This window comes from Mustelus asterias, chromosome 2, assembly GCF_964213995.1.
Source record: "Mustelus asterias chromosome 2, sMusAst1.hap1.1, whole genome shotgun sequence".
Taxonomy (NCBI): Eukaryota; Metazoa; Chordata; class Chondrichthyes; order Carcharhiniformes; family Triakidae; genus Mustelus; species Mustelus asterias.
The window spans coordinates 143085949-143112059 of record NC_135802.1 but is presented as its reverse complement, the minus strand read 5'-3'; the positions used below and the strand labels follow the sequence as shown (position 1 = coordinate 143112059).

The 26111-nt window shown below is 43.5% G+C and overlaps 2 protein-coding genes across 3 annotated transcripts in view; both read left to right on the top strand.

Moving 5' to 3' along the window:
- Positions 1-7300, top strand: part of marchf6 (membrane-associated ring finger (C3HC4) 6) — a 93846-nt gene extending 86546 nt beyond the window's left edge. For both annotated transcript variants that reach the window (XM_078242231.1, XM_078242223.1), the window contains exons 23-26: positions 1102-1191; positions 1905-2037; positions 2665-2800; positions 4600-7300. In XM_078242231.1, coding sequence (XP_078098357.1) covers positions 1102-1191; positions 1905-2037; positions 2665-2800; positions 4600-4684 — 444 coding nt within the window. In that variant the 3' untranslated portion in view covers positions 4685-7300. The remainder of the gene's footprint in view (positions 1-1101; positions 1192-1904; positions 2038-2664; positions 2801-4599) is intronic.
- Positions 7301-15726: 8426 nt separating this feature from the next.
- ropn1l (rhophilin associated tail protein 1-like) overlaps positions 15727-26111 on the top strand; it is a 77713-nt gene continuing 67328 nt past the window's right edge. Inside the window, exons 1-2 of the mRNA XM_078229077.1 lie at positions 15727-15771; positions 24868-25003. Of these exons, the coding sequence (XP_078085203.1) occupies positions 24873-25003 (131 nt within the window). The 5' untranslated portion in view covers positions 15727-15771; positions 24868-24872. The remainder of the gene's footprint in view (positions 15772-24867; positions 25004-26111) is intronic.

Genomic DNA, 26111 nt, shown 5'->3' with positions numbered 1-26111 from the left:
GGAATCCTTGCATAATCTTGGAGGGGAAGTATGAGTCGGAAAAGAAGAACTTGCATTTACATGTTGCCATATATCCTTGTGATGCTCCAGAGTGGGTCATAGCCATCAGATCCCACAGCACCCTGCAATCAGTGGATTACTTTTGATGATCAGTTGCTGTAGGCCAATGCAGTATCTAGTTTTCCAGAGTATTGTTCCAGGATACTTGCAGTCAGGTTCCATTTCAACTGTTTCTAGCGGTATTTGAGGAAAGAATGGAAAGGAACATTGGGGGAGATCCCTGTTTTTCTGGTAGATTCCATGATGCTTTCAGCCAAACAGCCAGAGGGAGTCTCCATTTAATGTCTAATCCGAAAGATTCACACCCGTGACGGGGGCAGCATGTCCTCAGTGCACTTGGTAATCTAGACTGCTGCCATTTGAGTCAAGCTGAAATATTTGAGAACCTTCTCAATCGTGCATTAAACTGCCAGATCCTTTTCTAATGCAAAATGTTCTCATGTTGCGTCAGCAGCTAAATGGTGAATTTGTATTGTTGTATTAGTAAATTCTGCCCAATAGTAATCTTTTAGGTGACAGGTGCCATAGGCTATTTGTCTGTGGAGGACAGAGTGTCGTAACAGACTTCTGTGCTGTCCTCCTGACATCCGCACGTGCATACTTTCTGGTACAAGTCATTGGGTGACAATCAAGGACCCTGGCTGATTATGTTTTTATGTATTATAAATCTCTCTACCTGTGCCTAGGGGCACCAAAACAAATGATCTCTCTTGACGAGCTAACTGAGCACAGAATTGGCTCAGAGCTTGGATGACCCTGTACTAGATAAACAACACTTCTGTATGTAAATTCATATAACCATTTAGTTATTTACATACATTAAAAAATGGCAAACCTGAATCTGAGGGTTTGGTTGATTAAGCTGCTTGGTTACTGCTTTCAAGGGAACATCTCCAGTATGTATTTTGATTTGGGTCATCCTCAGGTTTTGAAGATGGGTCCGATTTGCAAAATGTAACATTGTGAGAGGAATGGCAGTTAGTTTAGTACATAAACTCCTCCTGTTCCACTTTTTGATGCTGATGTTTCCGTTTTTGCTAGGACTGGGCTCTCGGTGTTCTCCATGCCAAAATAATAGCCGCTATAACACTGATGGGACCTCAGTGGTGGCTGAAAACTGTTATTGAACAGGTAAAAACCTCCCAAAAATATTCTGTGTCCAGAGGAAATAATTTGCTATGTTAGTATTAATAAATTATTTTCTAAATCAGTTGATTCCATCATCACAATTGCAGCTAAGCTACTGACACTGATTTGAGTGCATGCATTGGAAGTGGTAAAGTCCAAAGAGAAACTTATTGATAAAAGGGAAGACAGTTTTGTGTTTAATTCTTTAAGATTTTTGGCAATGTTTGTCATTTGGCTTTTTATATTGAGATGTGGATCATCATTGCAGTAACAAGGAAATGTACAGGTCTCATGCTGTTTTATTATTGCACAGTTTGTATATTCGTGCACATCTTGTTATTGGGGACTCCCCATGCCCTCCTTTAATTTCACTACATCATATGCAAGCCCTTTCTGGGGTGTCCAGAAAGAATAGATCACCTCCAAATCGTTGGCCAGTTTCACTTTATAAACAGCAACCGACAGGTCTGCAGCAGCAGTTTGGGTGTCTCCCAATTTTTGTTTTGTTTTTCTGCTCAACATCATCACCCCCTCGCCCAGCTGAGATTGGAAAATCAAGCATTGCCAGTTAATTACCTCTGAACCACTACGTACCATTTTGTGTCCTGCACTAATATACTTTCATACTTAATACCTAAATAGCCTTTAAAAATATACAGTGCTGCTTGTGTATGAATTTATACATCTGCATAAACTGTCCAAATTATTTCTTTTAGGTTTATGCAAATGGAATTCGAAACATTGATTTGCATTTTATAATTTGCAAACTGGCGGCACCAGTTATTGCGGTGCTGCTGTTATCACTCTGTCTGCCATACGTCATAGCTGCTGGCATTGTACCCCTACTGGGTAGGTACTGAATCATTTGTGAGCGAATGCTTATTTCAACAAACTAGTGGTATGACCGTTTGATGGTGCATTGTTTTAAGAGAACCTATTCTGGCTGTCTGAAGCTTTCTCTCTATTTAAATACTGAACTTCAGAAATAGTGTTGGTTGGGGCCTCTAAATACAGTTCCACCAGGTCTCAACAGATTATATTAGAAATTGTGTTAAGTAATGAAGTTACAGCTGTCTTGGTTGCATTTGTTGGATAAATCTATCCATGAGTATAAATTGTAATAGCTGAAACCACCTCCAGATAAGATAGTATAAGTATGTTGTCTGTTTTATCTAAGCATTTATAGCCTATGAATATTTCCTAAAATAACCTGGTTGGTTCTGAAGGCTTAACTGTTCAGTTTACATTGAACACTGTAATCGTTTAATCTTGTCACTAGAACATCCAGTTTCTGCTTTGAAAGAGTGAGGAAGAACTGAATTAACGTGCATGATTAAAATGTCTGGGTAAAGAATTGCTTTCAACTTTTCCTAGTCATTTTACATTGTAGCCATAAGACTAAATCTAAGTTTACTTCCGGCTTGCTTGTGTATGCAACATATTCAGTGTAAATGTTGATTGCCTCTTGTTATACAGGAGTAACTACTGAGATGCAGAATCTAGTCCAGCGTCGAATTTATCCATTGCTTCTAATGGTGGTGATATTGATGGGAGTCCTGTCCTTCCAAATCCGGCAGTTCAAGCGTCTCTATGAGCACATTAAAAACGACAAGTAGGTATTTTGCTGGGAAATTCAACATGTGCCAGCGAATAAAAATGGCAAAACGTTTTGGTGCCTTTTCTCATCCTGTCTGTCAGTCCAATCAAAGATCTGTTACGTGGTATAATGGATACTTGAGGTAGAGGTACAAAATGTTAGCCAGCTAATGGAATTTTTATGATAAGGTAGACCAAAGTTAAGCTACAGTATAGATTTCATCTGATCACTGAGACTCAATAATAGGTTATAACTCATTTTTATCTATTTTTTATAATGCGTGTGAAAATTCAAATGAGCTTTTCATAAGGGCGGCATGATAGCACAGTGGTTAGCACTGCTGCCTCACAGCTCCAGGGACCTGGGTTCGATTCCTGGCTTGGGTCATTCTGTGTGGAGTCTGCACGTTTTCCCCATGCCTGCATGGGTTTCCTCTGCATGCTCCGGTTTCCTCCCACGGTCTGAAACACGTGCTGATTAGGTGCATTGGCCATGCTAAATTCTCCCTCAGTATCCCTGAACAGGCGTTAGAGTGTGGCAACTAGGGGATTTTCACAGTAACTTCATTGCAGTAAGCCTACTTGTTACACTAATAAATAAACTTTAAAAACCAGATTCTTGTTAATGGTAATGAACATTGTATCTGATAGGAGGTTCATTTCAAACCTCAAATTGTTGTCCCTTTTGTGAGTCACTGCACGTAAGGGTTATGAACCATGGCAAACAGCAGAACCAGCAAATCTTTGGTGGTGATAGCAGAAGGACTAATACCTTGAGGGACAGCAGCTCCTTACAGGCAGCATATCCTATGGGAAAGTTTAATTTATTCATTAGTGTCACAAGTGGGCATACATTAACACTGCATTGAAGTTACTGTGAAAATCCCCTAGTCGCCACACTCCGGCTCCTGTTCGGGTACACTAAGGGAGAATTTAGCATGACCAATGCACCTAACCAGCATGTTTTTCGGGCTGTGGGAGGAAACTGGAGCACCCGGAGGAAACCCGTGAAGACTCCGCGCAGACAGTGACCAAAGCCAGGAATTGAACCTGGGTCCCTGATGCTGTGAGGCAGCTGTGCTAACCACTGTGCCGCCGTGCTGCCCCATTTCCACTAAGCACGCATGAAGAAGGCAGCTGGGAACCATCTCATGCATTCTTTTCCCCAGTCATTTCACTCATTTGAAAATGGGAGGCTCTTGAGAGCAATGGAGGAGGAAGCACAGGATGATAAGGCATGGAGAAATAAGCAAAGAATCTGCCCTTGGGCAGATCACCGTTACTACATTATATCTGTGCAGTGCTCAATAATATTGACAGAAGGGTTTGCACTCCTTTATTATCATTATTGTTTTTTTGGAAACTGATATGGATGATGATTCTCAGAAATCTAAAGTAATTATAAGTAAAAGATTTGTCTGTATTTCTGGAATGTTTCCAACATTGATGGCAATCACACTTAGTGCCAATACCTCATTTGCACATCGAGTAGATGTGCCTTCATTTGTTTTTACCTTGTATTAGTAAGAAGCACCAAAGTTGTTTTTTGTTTAAGAAACTAGAGCCAATTTGAAATCTGCATATCCACCAATTGTATAAAGTATAGTGGTGGTCTGGATTTTTGGACTGTCTTGCTGATTATACCACCACGAGCTGGCTTATGCCATTTTTGGCTGACTTAGTAATGAATGATGTGACTGATTAACTTTACCACAATGTCTTCAAAAATGTCTCTCATATGTTACTTTAATATTAGTTTAAATATTATGTGCATTGTGTGATGGTATTTGTACCCTTTTTTTGCTCTAAACCCAGGTATCTCGTTGGTCAACGGCTTGTTAACTATGAGCGAAGGACGGGTAAACAAACAATGACGGCTCCATCACCACCTGAGGAATAACTGATGTTCACTGACCCTGCCATCCCTCCTATGTGTTCTTCCTTTTTTCGCCTCTTCTCTCCCCCCACCCCCTCCCATGCATTTTTGCTAATGTCCAGCAAAAAAAAAAGCCCAACACCGTCCTGTTTTATTTCCCAGTGCTGTCTGATAACTGTATATGTGTAAATATAATGAACATTGAGCCCCTTAAAGATAAATGAATGTGCATTGTAAATCTTAAAATATGTATATTAATTTATTAAATGTAGTCATCACTTTATTTGAACTGTTGTCCTACATTTTGGGAGTAACGACGGCACAGCGGCAATATAGTGAGGATGTGTTTGTAAACTTCATGAGCTCACTTTTTTTAAGAAATGTTCATACTGGCCGGTGTTTTAATACTCTGGAATAAAAATAAACTCTTAAACAGGAAAGAAGAGAAAATCTGCAACTGAATTGCAACAATGGAAGTTCTTCTTATGATTTGCTGCTTTCACACAGCAGTTATAATTGATATGACAATTGTAAAATTTACTTGGAACAAAATCTTGTTCATACTATTAAAGACTTTAGAGGAGGAGTATGCCTGTATACCCTAATATGGCCCAAAAAGAAGCTATTCATAGCTTGATGCCACCTTTGGCAACATAACGGCTGGAATTCTCCTGTCCTGTCCGCCACAGGAATTGTAACGGGGGGGGGGGGGGGGGGTGGATCATGAAAAGATCCATTGACTTCTGGCGGGATTCTCTGGTTTTGAGGCGAGCACGGCCAGAGACTCCCGCCCGATATCTGTTACTGATGTAACTACAGAATGCAATTCTGATCTCAGTTGTGGGGATCTTTTTTGCATTACCTTGGTTTTAACAGGTTGATTTTGCCATCCTTTCAGCAATATGAAGGAGGCTGTATCGCTCAGGCAGTGTCAGAACACCCATTTTTTAATGGTGTTTACACTTGACATATTACTGCCCAAATTTTATTGTTTTGTAGCTATGCCCTTTATTTGCCCTGTAAATGCCAAGTAATGTGAATGAATATCTATAGTGTTCAGTGAGTTTGTATTCTGCAGAAACAATGCTGAGCAATTATGACACTGCCTTTACTGATTGTGGACTGTGGTATATTTTGCATAATAGCAAGTGTATAAGAGCTAGATAGATTTTCAGTTTGAAATTGTGCTTTTCCCCCTTGATCGATAGTATATATGCAGAGAGCGATTTGTTGGTACATCACTTTTAAAAATGGTTTACTGAAAACTGATGATATTGGCTAAACCTGGACACTTAATGGAATTTTCCTAAATTTGATTATATCCCTACTTATTTTGATATTTTATATTTTTTTAAAGAACAATTGCAGAAGCAGCATGTTTACACAATCTGTACTTTGATATGCAAGCTTTAACTGCAGATGGTAGTGCAAGAATGGATTATATTATCAAAAGATAAATTATTTTCATTAAAATATTGTATAGTGCAGCTGATATTTACATTTGACTGCATTTGTGTGCATCCATATTCTACGGTATAGCTGCAGTAAGTATCCAGTTATAATGAAATTTTGCAACACTGACCTAAAATTTTAAAAATTGAAAGGTCCATTGAAAAGGCATAACCATCCAAATCCACTTAATCTAAGCCAAACTTTTGATTGCTGTCGATTTATAGATAGTACAGCTTATGAACAACGGCCATCTCTTTCTCTCTATCCCACACCTACCGCCTTCAGACATATATAAAGGACATCATCTGTGCTACTTAATTGCTTCGCCCAGAGGCGCACACGCCTTTTGAGAAGGGGTTATTCCATTTGCTTTAGATCTTCCTCGACAGACAGAGTGGACTTAGACTAAGCAGCTGGGGCTGAAGTTCAACCTCTGTAGGAGGCCCAGGTGCTAAGCGTCAACCAACGTTGTGAATCACTTGAATTTCCCAGTCAGCAATCCGGCACACACTCAGTCTAACTACTGACTTTTCAACAAACTTCATTGTATGAACTTTGTTGTTTTCTTAAGGACCTAATATAACTGTTGGATTCCTGATTTAATTACCTGGCTTGAAGATGTATACAGTTGGAAAGTTAATTCATGCAGTAAAGAGTAGGTTCACCTGTATGCCGCTTGTACGGAATTGCTCATCCTGTTTGATAATGGGCAATCTGTTTTCAGTTCAGAGCTGCATGAGTATAAATCTGATTGAAATAATTGTCAGTGCAAATATTGGTCTCCATTGCTTTTCCTTGTGATAGCATTTGGGATGGTTAGGTGAGGCATGGAACTGTTATCACAGTGTTTTTAAGGGGTGGGGGGTGGTGGGGTAAAGTGTTTTAGCTTCCATGATTTTGATGCTTCTAATAAGCATGTATCCGCAATGTAACATTTGCAGATGCTGCTGACCTCTGCAAATTTGCTTAGTTGGTACTTTATCTCTGGATTAAACCTATTTTACCAGTAAATCGAAGGCAAGCCCAGCACTGGTGGACGAATGAAGGTGATTTCTGCTGGGATATACTGAGAATTCAACTGTAAATGTACTTTTTATTTTAACATTTAATACCGATATTAAACTATTCTGGAAAAACTTTTGTATTTACAAAGGTGACATTTAGGATGGTGTCATAAAGCATTTAATATTAAGATCTGATGTTGTAGGCGCCTTCTCTATTTGCACTCCACTTTGCATAATGAGATAATTTGTCACTGGACCATTTAATAGACTTTTTCTCTCATTTTCTGCACGATTTTACTCTCCATTGATGTGTCCATTTGACCATCGCTATCTCAGCTGAGCACACATAACACAGCATTCTTCTGCAGTTCCAGCAGAGGTTACTGGTTCAGTCAAATAGCAACTCTGACTCATTCTCCCTGTACACCAGGGGTCTACTACTGTTCTGACTGAAGTTAACAGCATAAACCAGAGGAATAATTTTAATGAATGGGCTGATCATTATGTTGGTCCAGTGGAAGAAATTGTTCTGTAATTGTAACCTCCACGAATTAATATGGAATTTATTTCACATTGAATGTATTGATTTAGATAAATTCTAGGGCAGGAGTAAGATTACAGTAAAAGGCTACAGTTGAAGAGCTGGCAATGCAGGGCCACTGGACTGAATGCTCGCCTGTGCTCCAGTGTTTACATTTCTTTGACCTGGGCAGGATTGTTCAAAGGAATTTAAAATTTTGTTTTGATGGAAGCTGGTTGTACCCTCACCACCTCCTCCCATTCCCCTCCAAAAAACACATGAACCACTTTTGGATTGATGTGAGAGTCATTGAAAGATGCAAAGGAGATTTACGAGAATATTTCTAAGGATGAGGGATTTTAGCTGCAAAGTTAGACTGGAGAAGCTGACCTTGTTGTCCGTGGAGTAAAGGAGTTTGAAGGGCGATTTGATCAAAGTGCAAAATACAATAGATTTGGATCAGGTAGACAAAAGCAGTTTCTGTTAGCTAATACGAGGACTGGGTGCACATTTTAAGGGTTTTGCCAAAAGAAGAAAGCATTCTATACAGCCAGTGCTAATGACCTGGAATGGCTTGTTGCCAAATGTTTGGTGGCAGTGGAGACAATGAGCAGTTTCAGAAGCTGGATGGGTATTAACTGGGAATAAGCTATGGGACTGATTGGATTGTTCTATAAAGAGTCGACATGTGGGCTCAAAGATACTGGCTCGAATAAGGGACTCTTAGTATGTGACTGCTTGTTTCATACAATCATTTTGGTAGGCTTTTTGGTCTTGTTCTGTTTAAGATCAAAGGATTTTTCTGTATTCAGGAACCCTTTTTGTTGTCTTCATCTAAAAAGCAGAGCTGTAGAGATCCCTACCTAACAACATTGTAGGAGCAACTTCTCCACATGGTTCAAGAAGTCAGTCTACTATCTTAAGAGAACTAGGGATGAGCAATAAATGTCAGCCTTGCAAGCAACACACATTTCTCAGAACCATGGATATTAGTGTAAGATATCTTTTTAAAAAATATGTGCAAAATCCTACATTCAGTCTTTGATCTGTGTTGAGTAACTGGTCAAGAGCAGATGCACTCAGGAGAAAGTGGCTAGCATTGTTGCTGATTTGTTATTGATGAGTTATGCTGAAAAATGTGGTTACTTCAAATGGATCCTCCACTTTTGAAGTCTTTGCATGGAACCCAATCAACAGCATGATCTTTGATTTACAGTACATTTTATGTACAGTCATTTAGTGAACTCTTCATCCTCTTCACTTATGACCAACTTCCTTCACTCCGAACAAGTGTTAATTTCTCGACAGGATTGAGCAGATATAGGTGTGAAGAAATTGGAACCCTCAACCAGATGTGGTTAATTAATAGATTGGCAAGCATATCAGAAAGTGCTATTATCCTCGTATACCATCTCTTCACAGCTATATTTGTTGAATCCTTAAGTGGGAAATAATATATATTGCTCAAGAATCATATGCATTTTCACTACAAATGTTTGGCAGCTCAGGCAAATCACAAGATTTGTGTAAATCTAAAAGCAACCCTACTTCTGGAAAATAGAAACTGGAATATAAATCTTGTGAAATGGCATTTGACAACAGCTGGGTTAAGTTGAATCTTATTTCTGCCTAATATCCGGAGTCATTGTAAACTCTTTAAAGTGGTCAAATGAAGGACCTTCATTCTTACTAACTACGATTACTGATAGTATTGACTGAATTTGGCTTCTGATCAATGTGACTGTTTTCCTCATTATTTTTGATTCAATGTTAAAAAATGGATATCTACAACCTTGCAAGGCAAGCTGCCTACTTGATCTGCAAGTACCATTTCCACCACCTTAAACATTCACTCCCTCCACCATCAACACATAGTTGCAGTAGTATATACCATGCGCAAAATGTACTGCAGTAACTCACTAAGCCTCATTCAACAGCACCTTCCGAACACTTGATCTCTACTACCTAAGCAGCAGTTGATGTTTTATCTTGGTGTGCATTCCTGGGAATGGCCAATGGAGCACAGAATTCTGCATTACAGAGCTGCTTGGGATGAACTTCGATCAAAAACCATTGCATCACTTCCCAGACCTGCTCTGCAAAAACATTGTCCAGCAGGAGATTGGCAATGGTCCCTTCCTGTGGCAGGCACAACATAGAATGCTTACAGCACAGTAAGAGGCCATTTGGCGCATACTATCTGTCAGTTCCCTGCAAGGATCCTGTTTGTTTTATTGACTGCATTCTCAAACCTGTCCCACCAGGTTCAGTAATTTGTGTACATGTCCCCAAAGGTTCCCCCTGTTCCTGCACCTCCTTTAGAATCCTACCCTATATTGCCCTTCCCAGTTCTTCCTACTGAAATGAAGCACTCTGCATTAAATTTAATCTGCCATTTATCCACCCATTCCACCAACCAATGGCCTTTTGAAGTTTATAGCGCAATCTTCACAATTCTTCCAAGTTTTGTGTCATCTCCAATTTTGAAAGTGTGCCGTATACACCCAATTCTAGGTCATTAATATATATGAAGAAAAGCAGGTGTCCTAACACCAACTCCAGTCATCCCCCATTCCATCCCTCCTTCCCCACCCCCCCTATAAGCCTTCCTCCAGTCTGATAACCACTCACAACTGCTCTCACTTTTCTGTCACAGTCAATTTCATATCCATGCTGGTGGTGTCACTTTTATTCAATGAACTCTTAACTTCACCTAAAAGTCTGTTGTGTGGCATTCTATTATCAAATACTTTATTAGAGTCCGTGTATACCACATCATCTACTCTCAGGTGGTGAGACTCTGTGCAGGAAGGATCTGATAGTGTGGGTTCTTCTCTTACTAGCCAAGCTACATCTTGGCGCATGTTTGAAAGTACACAAGATATTTTTGACTGCAGGGGAAAAAGGCCTAGCCTACTCAATCTTCCTCTGCAGGACAATCTCCTCACCCCAGAAATCAATCTAGTGAACCTTTGTTAAACATTCTTTTCATCAAATGCATTGTTAAACATTATTAAAACGACATTTATAAATTCTTCTTTGTCTATGTTACTCATCAAAACTTCAAAAAGCTCAACAGATTTGTCAAAACATTATTTTCCTTTCATTAAACTATTAACTCTTTGCATTCTTATTGTGGTCTTCTAAATGTCCTGTTACCATGTACCTAATAATAGATTCTAGCATTTTTCCCATTACTAATGTCAGACTAACTGGCACAAATTGCCCCTTCTCTCCCTCTTTTTCTTGAATAATTTAGACTTGTAACCTAATCCATGAGGATAATTTTAAAATTTTGGGAATTCTGGAAGATCAAAACCAAAGCATTCTTTATCTCTCTCATGACCTCTTTTTAAAAACTCTAGCATGTGGGCCATCAAGTCCAGGGGATTAGTTGGCTTTTAGATCCATTAATTTCTCTACTATTATTTCTTTACAAGTTTCTTTCAGTTCCTCATTTTCACCATACTCTTGGTTTGCCAATAGTTCCGGATGTGTTTTGTTTTCAACCATGAAGACAGCAACAAAGTATTGGTTTAATATCTCTGCCATTTCTTGGTCTTGTTACAACTTATACTGCCTCTGCCTATAAGGGACCACTATTCTGTTTTTGCATACCTATAGGAACTTTTACAATCTGTTACTTCTCTTGCTAGATTGCTCATTCTCTCAATTTCCTTGTGATCCGAAATTCTATAATCCTCAGGCTTACTATTCATTTTGGCTACACTGCAAGTCTCTTCCTTTAAGACTATCTTTGATTTCTTGTTGACTATAGTGGGACCACTTTTCCTACGGGGTTTTTATTTCTCAAGCATGTCCTTGGTTTATTGTCTTCACTGCTTCATCCTGAACTGATTTCCTGACAATTTGTTTTGCCAGTGGTGGTTTGCCATTGCCTTGCACACTCAGGGCTATGGCAAGAAGGCAGAACCCAAGGCAGCTAGAACAGGAATCAAACCATGTTTTGGCATCATTCTGAGCCACATGCTAGCCAGAGAGCTCACTTTGCCCACTATGTAGTTTGCTTCATGCACATTTAAGACCCTAGCCTTTTCCTAATGAAATCACTCTCTAACTCCAAAAGAAATCATGTTATGATCACTCATCATGTGGAGATACCGGCGTTGGACTGGGGTGATCATAGTAAGAGTTTTAACAACACCAGGTTAAAGTCCAACAGGTTTATTTGGTAGCAAATACCATTAGCTTTCAGAGCGCTGCTCCTTCATCAGATGGAGTGGAAATGTGCTCTCAAATGGGGCACTGTTTGTCTCTGTGCCCTGTTTGAGAGCACATTTCCACTCCATCTGACGAAGGAGCAGCGCTCCGAAAGCTAATGGTATTTGCTACCAAATAAACCTGTTGGACTTTAACCTGGTGTTGTTAAAACTCTTACTATGATCACTCATCCCCAGAGACTCCTTAACAACAAGGTTATTTTGTTTTTATTTACTGGGATCGGGTGTGAGCATTGCTGACTCGACCAGCATTTATTTCCAGAGAATGTGGTGCTGAACTGCCGCCTTAAACCACCGCAGTCCATGTGCTGTCCGAGATGCATAGGGATTGTTGGAAGGGGATTCCAGAATTTTACTCAGCAGCAGTGAAGAGTCTGCAATAGAGTTCCAAATCAGAATGGTGTATGGCTTGGAGGGTGACCTTGCAGGTAGTTGTGTTCCCATGTAACTGCTGTCCTTGTCCTTCCAGGTGATAGAGGTCACAGGTTTCGAAGGTGCATTCAAAGGAACCATAGTGAGTTGCTACAGTGCATCTTGTAGATGGCATACGCTGGTGGTGGAGGGAGTGAATTTTGAAGATGGTGGATGAGATGCCAATTTAGTGGGTTGCTTTGGCCTTAATGTTGTTGAACATCTTAATTGTTGGAATTGCACCCATCCAGGCAAGTAGAGAGTATTCCATCACATTCCTGATGAATGCCTTGTAGATGGTGCTTATGTTTTTGGGAGTCAGGAGGTAAGTTACTCTCTGGAGAATTGCCCTGTCTGAGTTACTATTGTAGCAGTATTTAAATGCCTGGCCCAGTTCAGTTTCTGGTCAATGGTAACCCCTTTGTTGATAGTGGTGGATTAATTGATGGTAATGCCATTGCATTTCAAGGGGTGATGATTGGATTTTCTCTTGTTTCAAATGGTCATTGCCTGGCACTTGTGGCATAAGTGTTATTTGCCACTTATCAGCTCAAGTCTGAATGTTGTCCAGGTCTTGCTGCATAAAGGCACAGACTGCTTCAGTATCTGAGGAGCCATGAATGGTGCTTAACATTGTGCAATCATTAGCAGACATCCTTACTTCTGGCCTTATGATGGAGGGAATGTCATTGATGAAGCAGCTGAGGATGATTGGGTCCTGGTACACCACCCTGAGGAATGCTTGCAATTATGTCATAGAATCATATAGTGCAGAAGGAGGCCATTCGGCCCATCAAGTCTATGCTGATCACAATCCACCAAGGCCCCATCCCCACAAGCCCATGCATTTACCCTGCTAATTCCCCTGACACTAAGGGGCAATTTAGCATAGCCAATCCACCTAACCTGCACATCTTTGGACTGTGGGAGGAAACTGGAGAACCTGGAGGAAACCCATGCAAACACAGAGAGAATGTGCAAACTCCAAACAGACAGTGACCCAAGCCGGGAATCGAACCTACCTGGGTCTATGGTGCTGTGAGGCAGCTGTGCTAACCACTATGCCGCCCCTGGACTGAGAAGATTAACCTCCAACAAACACAACCATCTTCCTTTATGTCAGGTATGACTCCAACCAGCAGGAGTTTCCTCTGATTCCCATTGATTTCAGTTTTGCTAGGCCTCCTTGATGCCACACTCGGTCAAATGCTGTATTGATATTAAGGGCTCTCACTCCAACCTCACCACTTGAGTTCAGCTTTTTTGTCCTTGTTCGCACCAAGGCTATAATGAGGTCAAGCTGAGCAACAAGAAAAATATTCCTTGTATGTACCATTGGATAGCATTGTCAACAACACCTTCCACCACTTTGCTGATGATCAAAAGTAAACTGGTTGGGCAGTAATTGGCTGGGTTGGATTTGTCCTGCTTTTTGTGTACAGGATATATCTGGGCAATTTTCCACATTGTGGATAAATACCAGTCTTTATAGATGTACTGGAACAGCTTGGCTAGGGCAACGGCAAGTTCTGGAGATGAAGTATTTAGGACTGCTGTTGGTATATTGCCAGGGCCCATTGTCTTTGCAGCATCCAGTGCCTTCAGCACATGGTGTCACATGGAGTGAATCGAATTGGCTAAAGACTGGCATCTGTGATGCTGGGGACCTCTGAAGGAACCTGTGAAGGATCATCCACTGGGCACCTCTGGCTGAAGATTGTTGCGAATGCTTCGGTCTTGCCTTTTGCACTGATCTGCTGAGTTCCCCCTTCATTGAGGATGGGGATATTTGTGGAGCCTCCTCCTATTTAGTTGTTTAATTGTCCACCACCATTCATGACTGGATGTGGCAGGACTGCACAGCTTAGATCTGATTTATTGTGGGATCCCTTATTTCTATCTATCATTTGCTGTATCTGCCATTTGGCATGCAAACAGTTCTGTGTTGTAGATTCATTAAGTTGACAGCTAGCATTCAGATATGTATGCCTGGTGCTGCTCCTGGCATACTGTTCTGTAATTTTCATTGAACCAGGATCGATCCCCTGGCTTGGTGGTAATAGTGGAGTGGAGAATATGTTGGACCATGAGGTTACCAATTGTGATTGAATATAATTCTGCTGCTACTGTGGCCACAGTAAGAGTTTTAACAACACCAGGTTAAAGTCCAACAGGTTCATTTGGTAGCAAACACCATAAGCTTTCGGAGCGCTGCTCCTTCGTCAGATGGAGTGGAAATGTGGAGAGCACATTTCCACTCCATCTGACGAAGGAGCAGCGCTCCGAAAGCTTATGGTGTTTGCTACCAAATAAACCTGTTGGACTTTAACCTGGTGTTGTTAAAACTCTTACTGTGTTTACCCCAGTCCAACGCCGGCATCTCCACATCATGGCTACTGTGGCCCACAGTGTCTCAAGGATGCCCAATTTTGAGTTGCTAGATCTGTTCAAAATCTAAGCTATTTAGCATGGTGGTAGTGCCACAGCATCAGTGTTGGATTTAGGCATAAGCTAAACAAGCTACAGCTGAGGGCCTCACAATCCGCAGGGGCCTCACAAAATTTCAGAAGGTTTACAATGAAGAGAACATTTAAGAGCGGATACCAGAAAAGAAAAAGAAAGCACCGGTTTGAAGAGCAACTCAAAAAATTACCAAAATCTATGAGAGAGATCAAGCCAGCCAAATGATAAATATGTAATCAGTAAATGCATTCATTTGAAAATAGTTTGTATTTTTCACTTTAAATACCTTGCTATTAAATAATTAAAAGGCATAATTAGGTTTTCAATTTTTTTGTGGTGACCCAAGGTCCTGTTTTGGTACGCACTTTTGTGAGACCTTTTGGTGTAACTTTTTAACAAGGGGCCTCCAAGCTTTATATAGCTTAGGCCCTCACTAAGTCTAAATCTGGCACTGCACAGCATGAAGGGTATCCTTGATATGAATTACAGTGGGCTGAATTATACTGAGTAGTTCTGAACTGTACTGGACTGAACTAGACTGAATTGTACTGTGTCACACTGGGGACTGAATTACACTGGACATTGAACTGGTCTGAATTATACTGGAGCCTGCACTGGACTGAATTACACTGGGGACTGCACTGGACTGAATTACACTGGGGACTGCACTGGACTGAATTACACTGGAGACTGGGCTGGACTAAGTTACACTGGGGACTGAGCCGGACTGAGTCTCACTGGGAACTGAATTACACTGGAGATTGAACTGAGTTATAATGAGGACTATAGGGGACTGTACTGGTCCAGTTGCTCAGCTATATTGCGGCTGGTTCCAGCCAGGGCTCCTGTCTGCTTCTGTCCCCATTAGTTTCAGATTGTATCCGCGTAACCCAGCAACCCAAACCTATACAGTGGTCGCCCTGGAGACCGGCAGCCTATCGGAGCTCTGTCCGTTGTCCCCGCCTCCCCATACCTGGAGTTGGGAGGAGAGGCTGTGGGAGCTCCGCGGGCAGAAAGCCGGTAAATGCTCTTTAATTCCCTTCTACCGGGGCTGGGACTAGGTGATAACAGCACGGGTGGCACAGTGAGCCTGGGGGTGGCACAGTGAGCCTGGGGGTGGCACAGTGAGCCGGGGGGCGGCACAGTGAGCCTGGGGGTGTCATTCGGCCCGTCGGTTAAAGAACACTTCTAGCCTGATGCCCCCTTCCAGCTCTGAGTCTACCGCCCTCTGGGTCACTTCAAGAACACTCTTAAGTGGTTAAAATGCCAGGAGTGTTTCTGCTCCTCCACTCTTTCAGGTAGTGAGTTCCAGATCCCCCAGCACTCTCTGGTAAAATCTCTTCTTGGTCTTTGGGGGAGATGACCAAGTTCTCTATCTGGGTGGGATGTTTGGTCAGTTTCTGCTGGGTAAGTGGGTGGCTGTTAAGGCCAGTAACACACCATTGCTATTTGGCTGAGTTGCTGTCTAGGGATTTCTGGCTGTGTGCGATATGTGTTTATTTTGGAAGGAAGCTGCCCAATTTCTTGTTGAGTGACCCAAGGCGATGTTCTCATAGAATCGTAGAATCCCTACAGTGGAGACGGAGGTCATTTGGCCCTTTGAGCCTGCACCGACAACAATCCCACCCAGGCCCCATTGCTATAACCCCATGTATTTACCCTGCTAGTCCCTCTGACACTAGGGAGCAATTTAGCATGGCCAATCCACCTAACCCACACATCTTTGGACTGTGGGAGGAAACCGGAGCACCTGGAGGAAACCCACGCAGACATGGGGAGAACGTGCAAACTCCGCACAGACGGTGACCCGAGGCCGGAATTGAACCTGGGTCCCTGGTGCTGTGAGGCAGCAGCGCTAACCACTGTGCCACCGCGCCGCCTCAGGACTCGAAGTCAAAACTCTCAAGTGAATCTTTCAAAGTGTCTACAATGCTTCCTCTGACCACAGGAGAGGGCACTGTGGATTCAAGCTCCCCATAGAAGACTTGTTTTGGTAAGTGAGTATCAGGCATTCTGGCTACATGACCAGCCCCGCTCAGTTGTGATTCAGTCTGGTGTGATTGCTTGGCATGCCAGCTCAGATGAACACTACAGTGCCTGATATTTCCCCCAGCCTCCTGATCTTCAGAAGCTTCTAAAGGCAGCTCAATTGAAATTGGGTGGAGCCTCTTAAGCATGGCGCTGGACACAGTCCAAGTCTTGCATGTGCAGAGCAAAGTGCACAGAACAATTGTTCTGTGAATCTTCAATATGGTGGGCAAACCTCCTCCAGTTCACTCCCCCAGTGATGTCCAATGTCTTTTGAGGGCTACACTTAGGTAATTCTTGCACGTGCCTCGTCCTCAATATAGACAGCTCGAGAGAATCTGCTGCCTAGATAGCTGAACTTATCCATTGCTGACAGGCCTAGTCATGGCTTAAACCTTGGGCTTGAGATAGAGCGTTAGTGAAATAAGATGGAGCTACTGGGATTAGTAACTTAATGTGGTGTAAATAATGTGTTGGGATTCAGAGGAACTTGAGTGTTGTAAAAGAAACGCAGGGAGTTAACATGAAGGTGCAGCTAGCGATTAGAAAGGCAAATCGTGTGGCGGTAATTATTGCAAATAGGTTAGGATATAAGAGAAAGGAAATCTTGCTGCAATTATCTCGGACTTTGGTGACCAACACATGGCGTGCTGTGTATCCAAAGGAAAGATTTACTTGCCTTAGAGTGGGTGCAACCCAAGTTCAATAATTTGATACCAAAAGAGAAAATGCTGGAAAATCTCAGCAGGTCTGACAGCATCTGTAAGGAGAGAAAAGGGGTGACTTTTTGAGTCCAGATAACCCTGACTTTGGGTCATCTGGACTCGAACTGTCAGCTCTTTTCTCTCCTTACAGATGCTGCCAGACCTGCTGAGATGTTCCAGCATTTTCTCTTTTGGTTTCAGATTCCAGCATCCGCAGTAATTTGCTTTTCTTTTTCAATAATTTGATTCCTGGGATGAGAGGATTGATCTATGATGAGTGATTGTGCAGAATTGGCCTGTATTTTTGGGGGCTTTAGTAGACTGGCAGCGATTTTATTGAAACATATAAAATTGTTATGGAGTACTTGTCAGGATGCTGAAAGGCTGTTTCCCTGGCTGGAGAGTCGAAAACTGGGGATCATAGTTTCAGGGTGAGGGTCGGCCATTTTGGACTGAGATGAGGAGAAATGTCTTCACTCCGCATTTGTGAATCTTTGGAGTCCTCTACTCCAGAGAGCTGTAGATGCACAGTTGATGAAAGACAGATGAATAGATTTTTGGTCAGTAAGGACCGTCAGCAATACGGGGGACAGGGTGGGTAAATGGAATTGAAGTAGAAGTTTACTCAATCGTGGAGCAGGCTTGAGGGTCCATACAGTCTACTGCTGCTCCCACTTCTTATGGCCTTATTTTCTTATCATCTGGTGTTACTCATATCAGGAGGGACATCAGCAAAATAACAGGCTATCCCTGAAATAAGAGGGTTATTAGTGAGATGTTACAGATGTAACAAATGATATAACTGCACAACTGTTAAATCGTCGGGAACATTAGGAAATAATGGGGAGTTATTGGTAAAATGGGGCATTATGATATAATCTGGCTTGTTACTTATGTAACAGAGGCATTAGTGAAATTACATTGCCACGGTGATTAGACTTCAAAATACTTCATTGCATCGAAGGTATTTGGGATGTCCTGAGGCTGTGGAAGAAATTATATGAATGCAAGTTGCTTCATTTCTTTAACAAGATCTTACTGGTACAAGAAGGGCATTCATTAAATAACAAAGTTTTTTGGTATAACAGGGCGTTGGTGGTATAACATAGTGTCACTGGTATAATGGGACATTGGTGGTATAAAAGGATGTTAATGATACAACAGGATACCAGTGAAGTAAAGGGCTCTTTGTGGTATAAGAGGGATAGTAGTGATGTAACTAAGTGATATTGGTATAATGGGGGCAATAGTGATATAACATGATGTTAATGGTGTAACAGATACCGCCATGATATTACAGAGGTTCACAGGCATAACTGGAATATTAGTGATATATAACAGGGTGTCACTTGTATAAGAGGGCAAAAATGAACTAGCCGACTGTTTATGGCATTAAAAGAATATTAGCGTTATTGGAATAATGCTATAATGGAGGTAATGATAATATGATACATGGAGTGTTATTGATATACCAGAGACATTGGTAAAATAACAGGGGATACTGATGTAACAGGGATATTAGTAGCATAATTGGCAATTACTGGTAAATCAGGGAATTGTGATATAACATGACGTTGTTACTTATACAACAGCGGCAGAAGTCATCTAACTTCCAGGTGAGGTGCTTTGGAGTTTCTTTTGCTGTTGCACATTGAGTGGCAGTATTCTGGTCTGTGTTGTTGGATTTTGGAATTAAAAAGGAAGTGATGTTGGATCTTGCAAGTGGAGTCTTGCAAAGAAATTGGAAGGCCTATCAGGACAAAGTAATAGGGGCTTTCGCTGCAGTACATCATTGGTTGCAGCATGATTTTCAGATGGAGCAGAGTGCGCCAGCAGTGTACAGAGGAAGGAGGAGGGGGAGGCTCCTGAATAGATGGTCCGACACATCAGCAAGCACTTCTCCTGTCTTCATCTCAGTCAGGAGCTACGGGTGAGGCATCTCCGTTCAACAAGATGGCGAATGAACTGTGTGCCCTCCTACCCTGAGGACACACAGCAGAGTGAGGATGGAGCTTCCAGTGGCCATCAAGGTCACCGTGGCCCTAAATTTCTACACCAGTGGATCCTTCCAGGTGGGAGTAGCTGACACCAGCAACAAGCAGCTTGTCGTCCATTGTTGCAATGAAGGAGGTAACAGAGGCCTTGTATTGAAGGAGTAGGAACTTCTTCATCTTCTCACTGGTGAGTCAGGGCAGGGAGAAAGAGCACGTGGATTTACCAGGCTCGGGGGATTGTCAATGGAATAGTGTGCAATTGGCAGTCTGCACATGGCTCTGTCGGCCCCACAGGTTAACAAGGGGATGTTTCACAACCACAGGGGCTATCATTCTATCAACATCCAGTTGGTGTGCCAGCGTGCTCACCATCCTGGCAGTGAATGCTTCTGACATGACTCTTTCATTCTGCAGCAGCCAGCTATACCCGCCGTATTTAACCCGCCGTGAAGGACCAGAGGCTGGCTCGTGCGGGCTAATAGCTTTACACCTGGCTCGTGATCTCTCTCTGCCATCTGACTACATGTGAACAACAATGAGAACCAGGCAGCGATCGAGAGCGTCAGGAGCAAACAGTCCACCCTCTGCAAGAACAGCCTTGCTGCTTGGATGGCATGGTGGCACAGTGGTTAGCACTGCTGCCTCACAGCGCCAGGGACCCGGGTTCGATTCCCGGTTCGGGTCACTGTCTGTGTGGAGTCTTCATGTTCTCCCCATGTCTGCATGGGTTTCCTCCGGGTGCTCTGGTTTCCTCCTACAGTCCAAAGATGTGCAGGTTAGGTGGATTGGCCAGTCTAAATTGTCCATTAATGTCAGGGGGATTAGCAGGGTAAATATATGGGGTTATGGCGATAGAGCCTGGGTGGGATTGTGGTCAGTGCAGGCCCGATGGGCCAAATGGCCTCCTCCTGCACTGTAGGATTTCCATGATTCTATCATTGTGACCACTCCAGCAGGCCCGCAACAGAGCATTGTTTCAAGATCATGATGGCCTGTTACATCCTCCACAACCTTGCTACCATGAAGCCATCCTCCAGAGGCCATCTTGGGAGAAGGAGGAGGAAGGGAAGAGGCCACCGAGACCCCCTTCACTTTGGACAGCCTATCTGTGAGCAGATATTCAGACTGCAATTCCCCTGAGATCTCATTCCCACATCACAGTTACCATCCTCCACTATCCCCCACATTTCAATCCATTTGCTATGGACCATCACAGCATCCTCTTGGGCAAAGTCCTGAAATAAAAGCCATCAACAAAACAGAAATTCCATCACAACCTTATCTGACAACACTGAATACGTACAAAACAGAACTATTTATCCTTGTGCGTTCCCTTATTGCCTATCTTATGGGTACCCTCTATGGACTTGGTCCTCCATTGCAGTGCTACCCCAGTGGATGCAGCGAGGTTGGTGAGACTGCACATGGCCTTGAAGGATAACTTTCAGCGGCTCTGAACATTATGGAACCTTCTTTGGGTAGCCGCACCTCCACATAGGCATCAGTATCCTGGGATGACTGGCGGAGAGGCAACAGCAACGGCACTAGTTGATGCACGACAATCGAGCACGAGACACAAGGCTTCTGTAATTGAAGGCTTTTATTGTCTAACAATGGAACTATTTAAACACGAGTACACCATTCCAGACTGGAGGGGTCCCGCCCGAGCAGAGGGTCTTATACCTCTCCCAGGAGGCGGGGCCCGACTGGGATGTGCCACAACAGCAACCACCACAGGTATATTAATCCCACAGTGTAAACACCCTAGCCCAACAATAACATTATAACAACCCCACAGTGTGAACACCCTAACCCAACAGTAACATTAGAATAACCCCACAGTGGTAACCAACGATGGTTCACCACACTAGTATAGTGAGAAGACAAATGTTGTCATCTTGAATGAGGGTCAGCAGGCTCTTCTTGCACAATGGATCCAATAGCACCTGCACAGGGCAACACCTCAGCAAATCCCAATAATCTGAACTAAAAACAGAAAATGGCTGGATAAGCTCAGCAGGTCTGGCCGGGCAGTATCTGCGGAGAGAGAAAAATGGTTCGAGTCCGTGTAACCCTTCTACAGAACCTGCGATAGAATCCTAACAATGTGTTGGGGCACAGACTGCTGGGCCTCTGTGAAAGCCTCCATGCCCCTTTGAGCACTGCAGTGCCAGTCTGAATCTACACGGCTTCCGTGACTTCAGTCTGAGCCTCCACACCAGCTTCCAGTATCTCAGCATTGAGACATTGGGTTGTCTGTGCTGCAGTGGAAGCTGAGATATTGGCCACCAGACACTGCATTCACAGCTGAGTCTGCAAGTACTCTCATGGAATTGCCCGCCATTTCCAAACTGGGAAGGATATGCTTCAAGCTCAGTGTGTGAATTGCTGTGCCAAGTTACTGTTAGACTCTTCTATGCCCTTTAAGTGACCAGGGAGCTCGGTGGAAAACCTACCAGAGGAGTGTGCATGTTGTTGAGCATATCCATTAGCGCCTTCCTGTTCCCTGTCCTATCAGAGTCCTTGCCTGACTGCTCTGCAGCGCAATACATACAGGTAAACTGGTAAAGCAGCTATCCCTTCCCCCTTGACCTCACTGCAACCCACACGTACTTAGTGACTCACCATGCGCTGATCCCAACTGCCCCTCAGTTCCACACAGTGCCTGTTTCTGACCTGGTTGGTGCCAAATAAAAGTGACAGTGCTCTTTGACCAGAGGACTGGTGTAGCTCCTGCCTTTCATGATGAGACTACAGAGGCTGGTCAAGGGTTATCCCTTGGGTCACTTAAAGCACAAATGCAGAAGGGGAGGGTTGGGGTGGAAAACAAGAGGTCCATGTTCATACCACCTGCAGCTGGCACTTCATGCCAGGTAGCAGGATGAGGGTGAGAAAGGGCATAAAACATGAACATAGCGACACCGGCATGTTCTCAGTGATGCCAAATGAAACGGCCTCAGCCACAGACCAGGATGTGACTGAGTCCATCTTGTCCAGGACGCACCATCTTGTCCAGGACGCACCATCTTGTCCAGAGCGCTCACTGGTTCTCCGCTGCTCTCTGCAGATAAGGATCATCTTACCCTGTGAGAGAGTGGGAAGAATGTCATTGAGGCTGTTGAAATGTATTTGGGTGATGCATGTACCATAGCTGAAGAGAGTTGGGGGGGCGGTGTTGGTTACATGGAAGCAACAAGAAATGGATGTGAGACTGGCAGCATTGGGAAGTGCGTGAGAATGAGGTGAATCACATGAATGTTAGGCATGAGTGCTGACTGGGGTATGGCACATTGAGCAGTGAGAAAGGTTGTTTGTGTACTGGTTGGAAGATAGCCCTTAAAAATGCATTCACTAACCTTGACCATCTGCGTGGGGCCATTGAATTGTTTCCAGCGCTGCAGCCTGGTCCTCAGGGCCAGACCCTGGGAATTGTGCGTCCTGAGCCATGCTCTCAGGGTGCGTGTGCCCTGAGGCCTCCGGGCCCCCTGTGGAAACATGGTGTCACTCGTGATCCTTTTGACCTCCATCACAAAGGCCTCCAGGACTGCACATGAAAACCTGGGAGCTCTCTGTCTGCTGTTTTGCTCCAATGGGGCTATTACTTACCTTCTATCCAAGCCTTCCTGAAACTGTTGCAGCAACTCCTGTTGCATGAGTACAGCTCCCCTTTGAGCATGGCAGGCTGCCCTTAAGTGCATCGTGCTAGCCACTCACATCTGTTAATTTGTGAGCAAAGTTAAAGCTCATGGAATTAAAGAGAGGGTAGGATATAAAATTGACTGAGTGACAGGAAACAGGGTAGTGGAGAATGTTTATTTTTGGACTGGAGGAAGGTTTATACCAGAGATCACCAGGAGTCGGTGTTCGGTACCCCAGTCTTAATATTTATCATTGACCTAACGTTTGCTGTACAGGGCTCAGTTTCAAAGTTTGCAGACAACGCAAAACTTGAAAGTATTGTCAACTACGAGTGTTAAACTTCAAAAGGACAGACAGGTTGATACAATGAGCGGACAAATGGCAGACCAGATTTAGTGCAGAGAAATGTGAAATGATTCAATTTGGTATGAAGAATGGGGCGATGCAATAGAAGGTAAAGTGTACAATTCTAAAGGGGCTGCAGGCACGGGGAACCTAGGGTGTATGTGTACAAATCATTGAAAGTGGCAGGGCAGATTGAGAACGTGGTTAATAAAGCATATAGAAACCTAGAAACTAGAAGCAGGATTAGGCCATTTGGTCATTCGAGCCTGCTCCGCCATTCATCTTGATCATGGCGGATCATCAAGTTCAATGTCCTGATCCCCCCCTTCCTCCCATATCCCTCAATCCCTTTAGCCCCAAGAGCTATATCTAATTTCTTCTTGAAATCAGACAACGTTTTGGTCTCAACTACATTCTGTGGTAGTGAACTCCACACATTCACCACTCTCTGGGTGAAGAAATTTCTCCTCACCTCAGTCCTAAAAGGTTTACCCCTTATCCTCAAACCATGACAATATGGGATCCTGGGCTTTATAAATAGAGGCATTGAGCACAAGAGCAAGAAATTTACGGTAAACCTGTATAAAACACTGGTTGGGCCTCAGCTGGAGTACTGCACTGATTTCTGCGCACTGCACTTTACGAAAGCTATGATGGCATCAGAGAGGGTAAGAAAGGATTCACCAGAATGGTTCCAGGGATGAGGAACTTCAGTCAGGTAGATAGACTGGAGGCTGGGGCTGTTCTGCTTGGCGAAAAGGAGGTTGCGAAAAGATTTGAAAGATGTATTCAAAATGACGAGGGCTCTGAACAGAGTGGATAAGGAGGAACTGTGCACATTGGTGGAAGATTCTAGAACCAGAGGGCACCAATTTAAGCTGATTGGCAAAGGAATTAATGACTAACATGAGGGGAAACTATGTTACACAGCGAGTAAGTATCTGGAATGTACTGGCTGAGAGTGAGGTGGTGGAGGCAGATTCAACCATGGCTTTCAAAAGGGAATTGGATCATTATCTAAAGAGGAAAGATTTGCAGGGCAACGGGGAAAAAGCAGGAGAATGGCACCAAGTGAATTGCTCTTGCAGAGAGCCAGGGCGGACTCAATGGACCAAATGGCCCCCTGCACTGTAACTATCTCTGAATTTAGCATCAAATCTTCACTTTGCTACTTTACTTACTTTGTTCAACTCACATTATCAGACAATTCAATTTGGTGCAGTGTAAAGTGTATCAGAGCTGTACGAGTCCCCATCTGAGGAATTGTAAATTTCTGCATGAGATCGAGTTGAACCTTTGATCCTCTGGTCAAACTCTGTTCTGGGTTTTATTGCGGTTCTGATTTGTGGTTCCTCGATTATATTCCTGTTTAACTCAACGTATTTCATGTTCGTTCTTCTTTACAGCAGCCATGCCGCTTCCTGATGTTATGTTCTGCGCTCAGCAGATTGAAATCCCACCTGAATTTCCAGACATTTTAAAGCAGTTTACAAAGGCTGCCATCCGGACCCAGCCACGCGATGTTCTTCAGTGGTCTGCCGCGTGAGTAATACCCGCGAACGCATTCAAAATTGCAACTATTTATTTGTGTTGAGAAACAAAGGTGAAAATCCAAGTTTGAAAAGCGTAAAAGAGAAACAGAAAATGTTAGAAATATTCAGCAGGGCAGTCAGTAGGGTCAGAGTTCGGGTTAGTGCAGGGAAACCCAGTTAATCTTTCAGGTTGATGACCTTTCATTGGAATTAAATAAGGTTAGAGATGTGACAGGTTTTAAACTCTGGAAATGCCCGGCAGGTCAGGCAGCATCTGTAGAGAGAACGCACAGAGTTAATGGCTGAAATTTTCCCTCCTCGTCCACGGTTGGGATTTTCCGGTGCTGCTGAAAGTGAATGGAGTTTTGGCTGGATCGCCAGATTTTCCGTCCCCGCTCGCAAGGGATCCCGCAGCAGTGGATGTGGCTCGACATTGGCTGCTGGCAGGATTGGAAGATCCCGCTGATGTTTATAGCGTTTTTCGTGGCTCACCCATTCCCGCGGAACTGTCCATGGTGGGGGGTGGGGGGGGGGGGGCAGGAAAGCGGGAGAGGGGGAGTGTTGAGGGGGGGGGGGGGTGTGGGAGAGTGGTGGAGGGGGAGGAATGGGGAGCGGGGTGGGGGTGTCACCTTTGACAGGACCAGAAATCACATCTGCAGGAAGTGCCGGAAAATTCTGTCCTGAATGTTAATAGTAGGTTTTGAACAAGAAAATGGGAGAAGGTGGAAAAAGAACAAAAGGGAAGGTCTGAGGTAGAGTGGAAAGCAGGAGAGGTTAAATGACAAAAAGTTTCACGGTACAAAAGCCATTGCCCTGATTCTGCACTTAAAGCTGTGATATCTCAATCTATTCATCCCTGAGCTCTGACACCACATACACTCCAGTAGAAGGAACATTTCCACGTTTGTCACAGGGTTTCTGCCCCTGCCTCAGCACACCTGCTACTGAATCTCTCATCCACAACTTTACCACACTGTAATCCAATCTTTCCAGTCCTATCCTGGCTGGCCTCCCATCCTCCACTCTCTGTAATCTTCAACTCATCAACAATCTGCTACCCTATCATATTCCACACCAGGCCCCCTGGTTCTCGGCCCTGTACATCCTGACCTAGATTG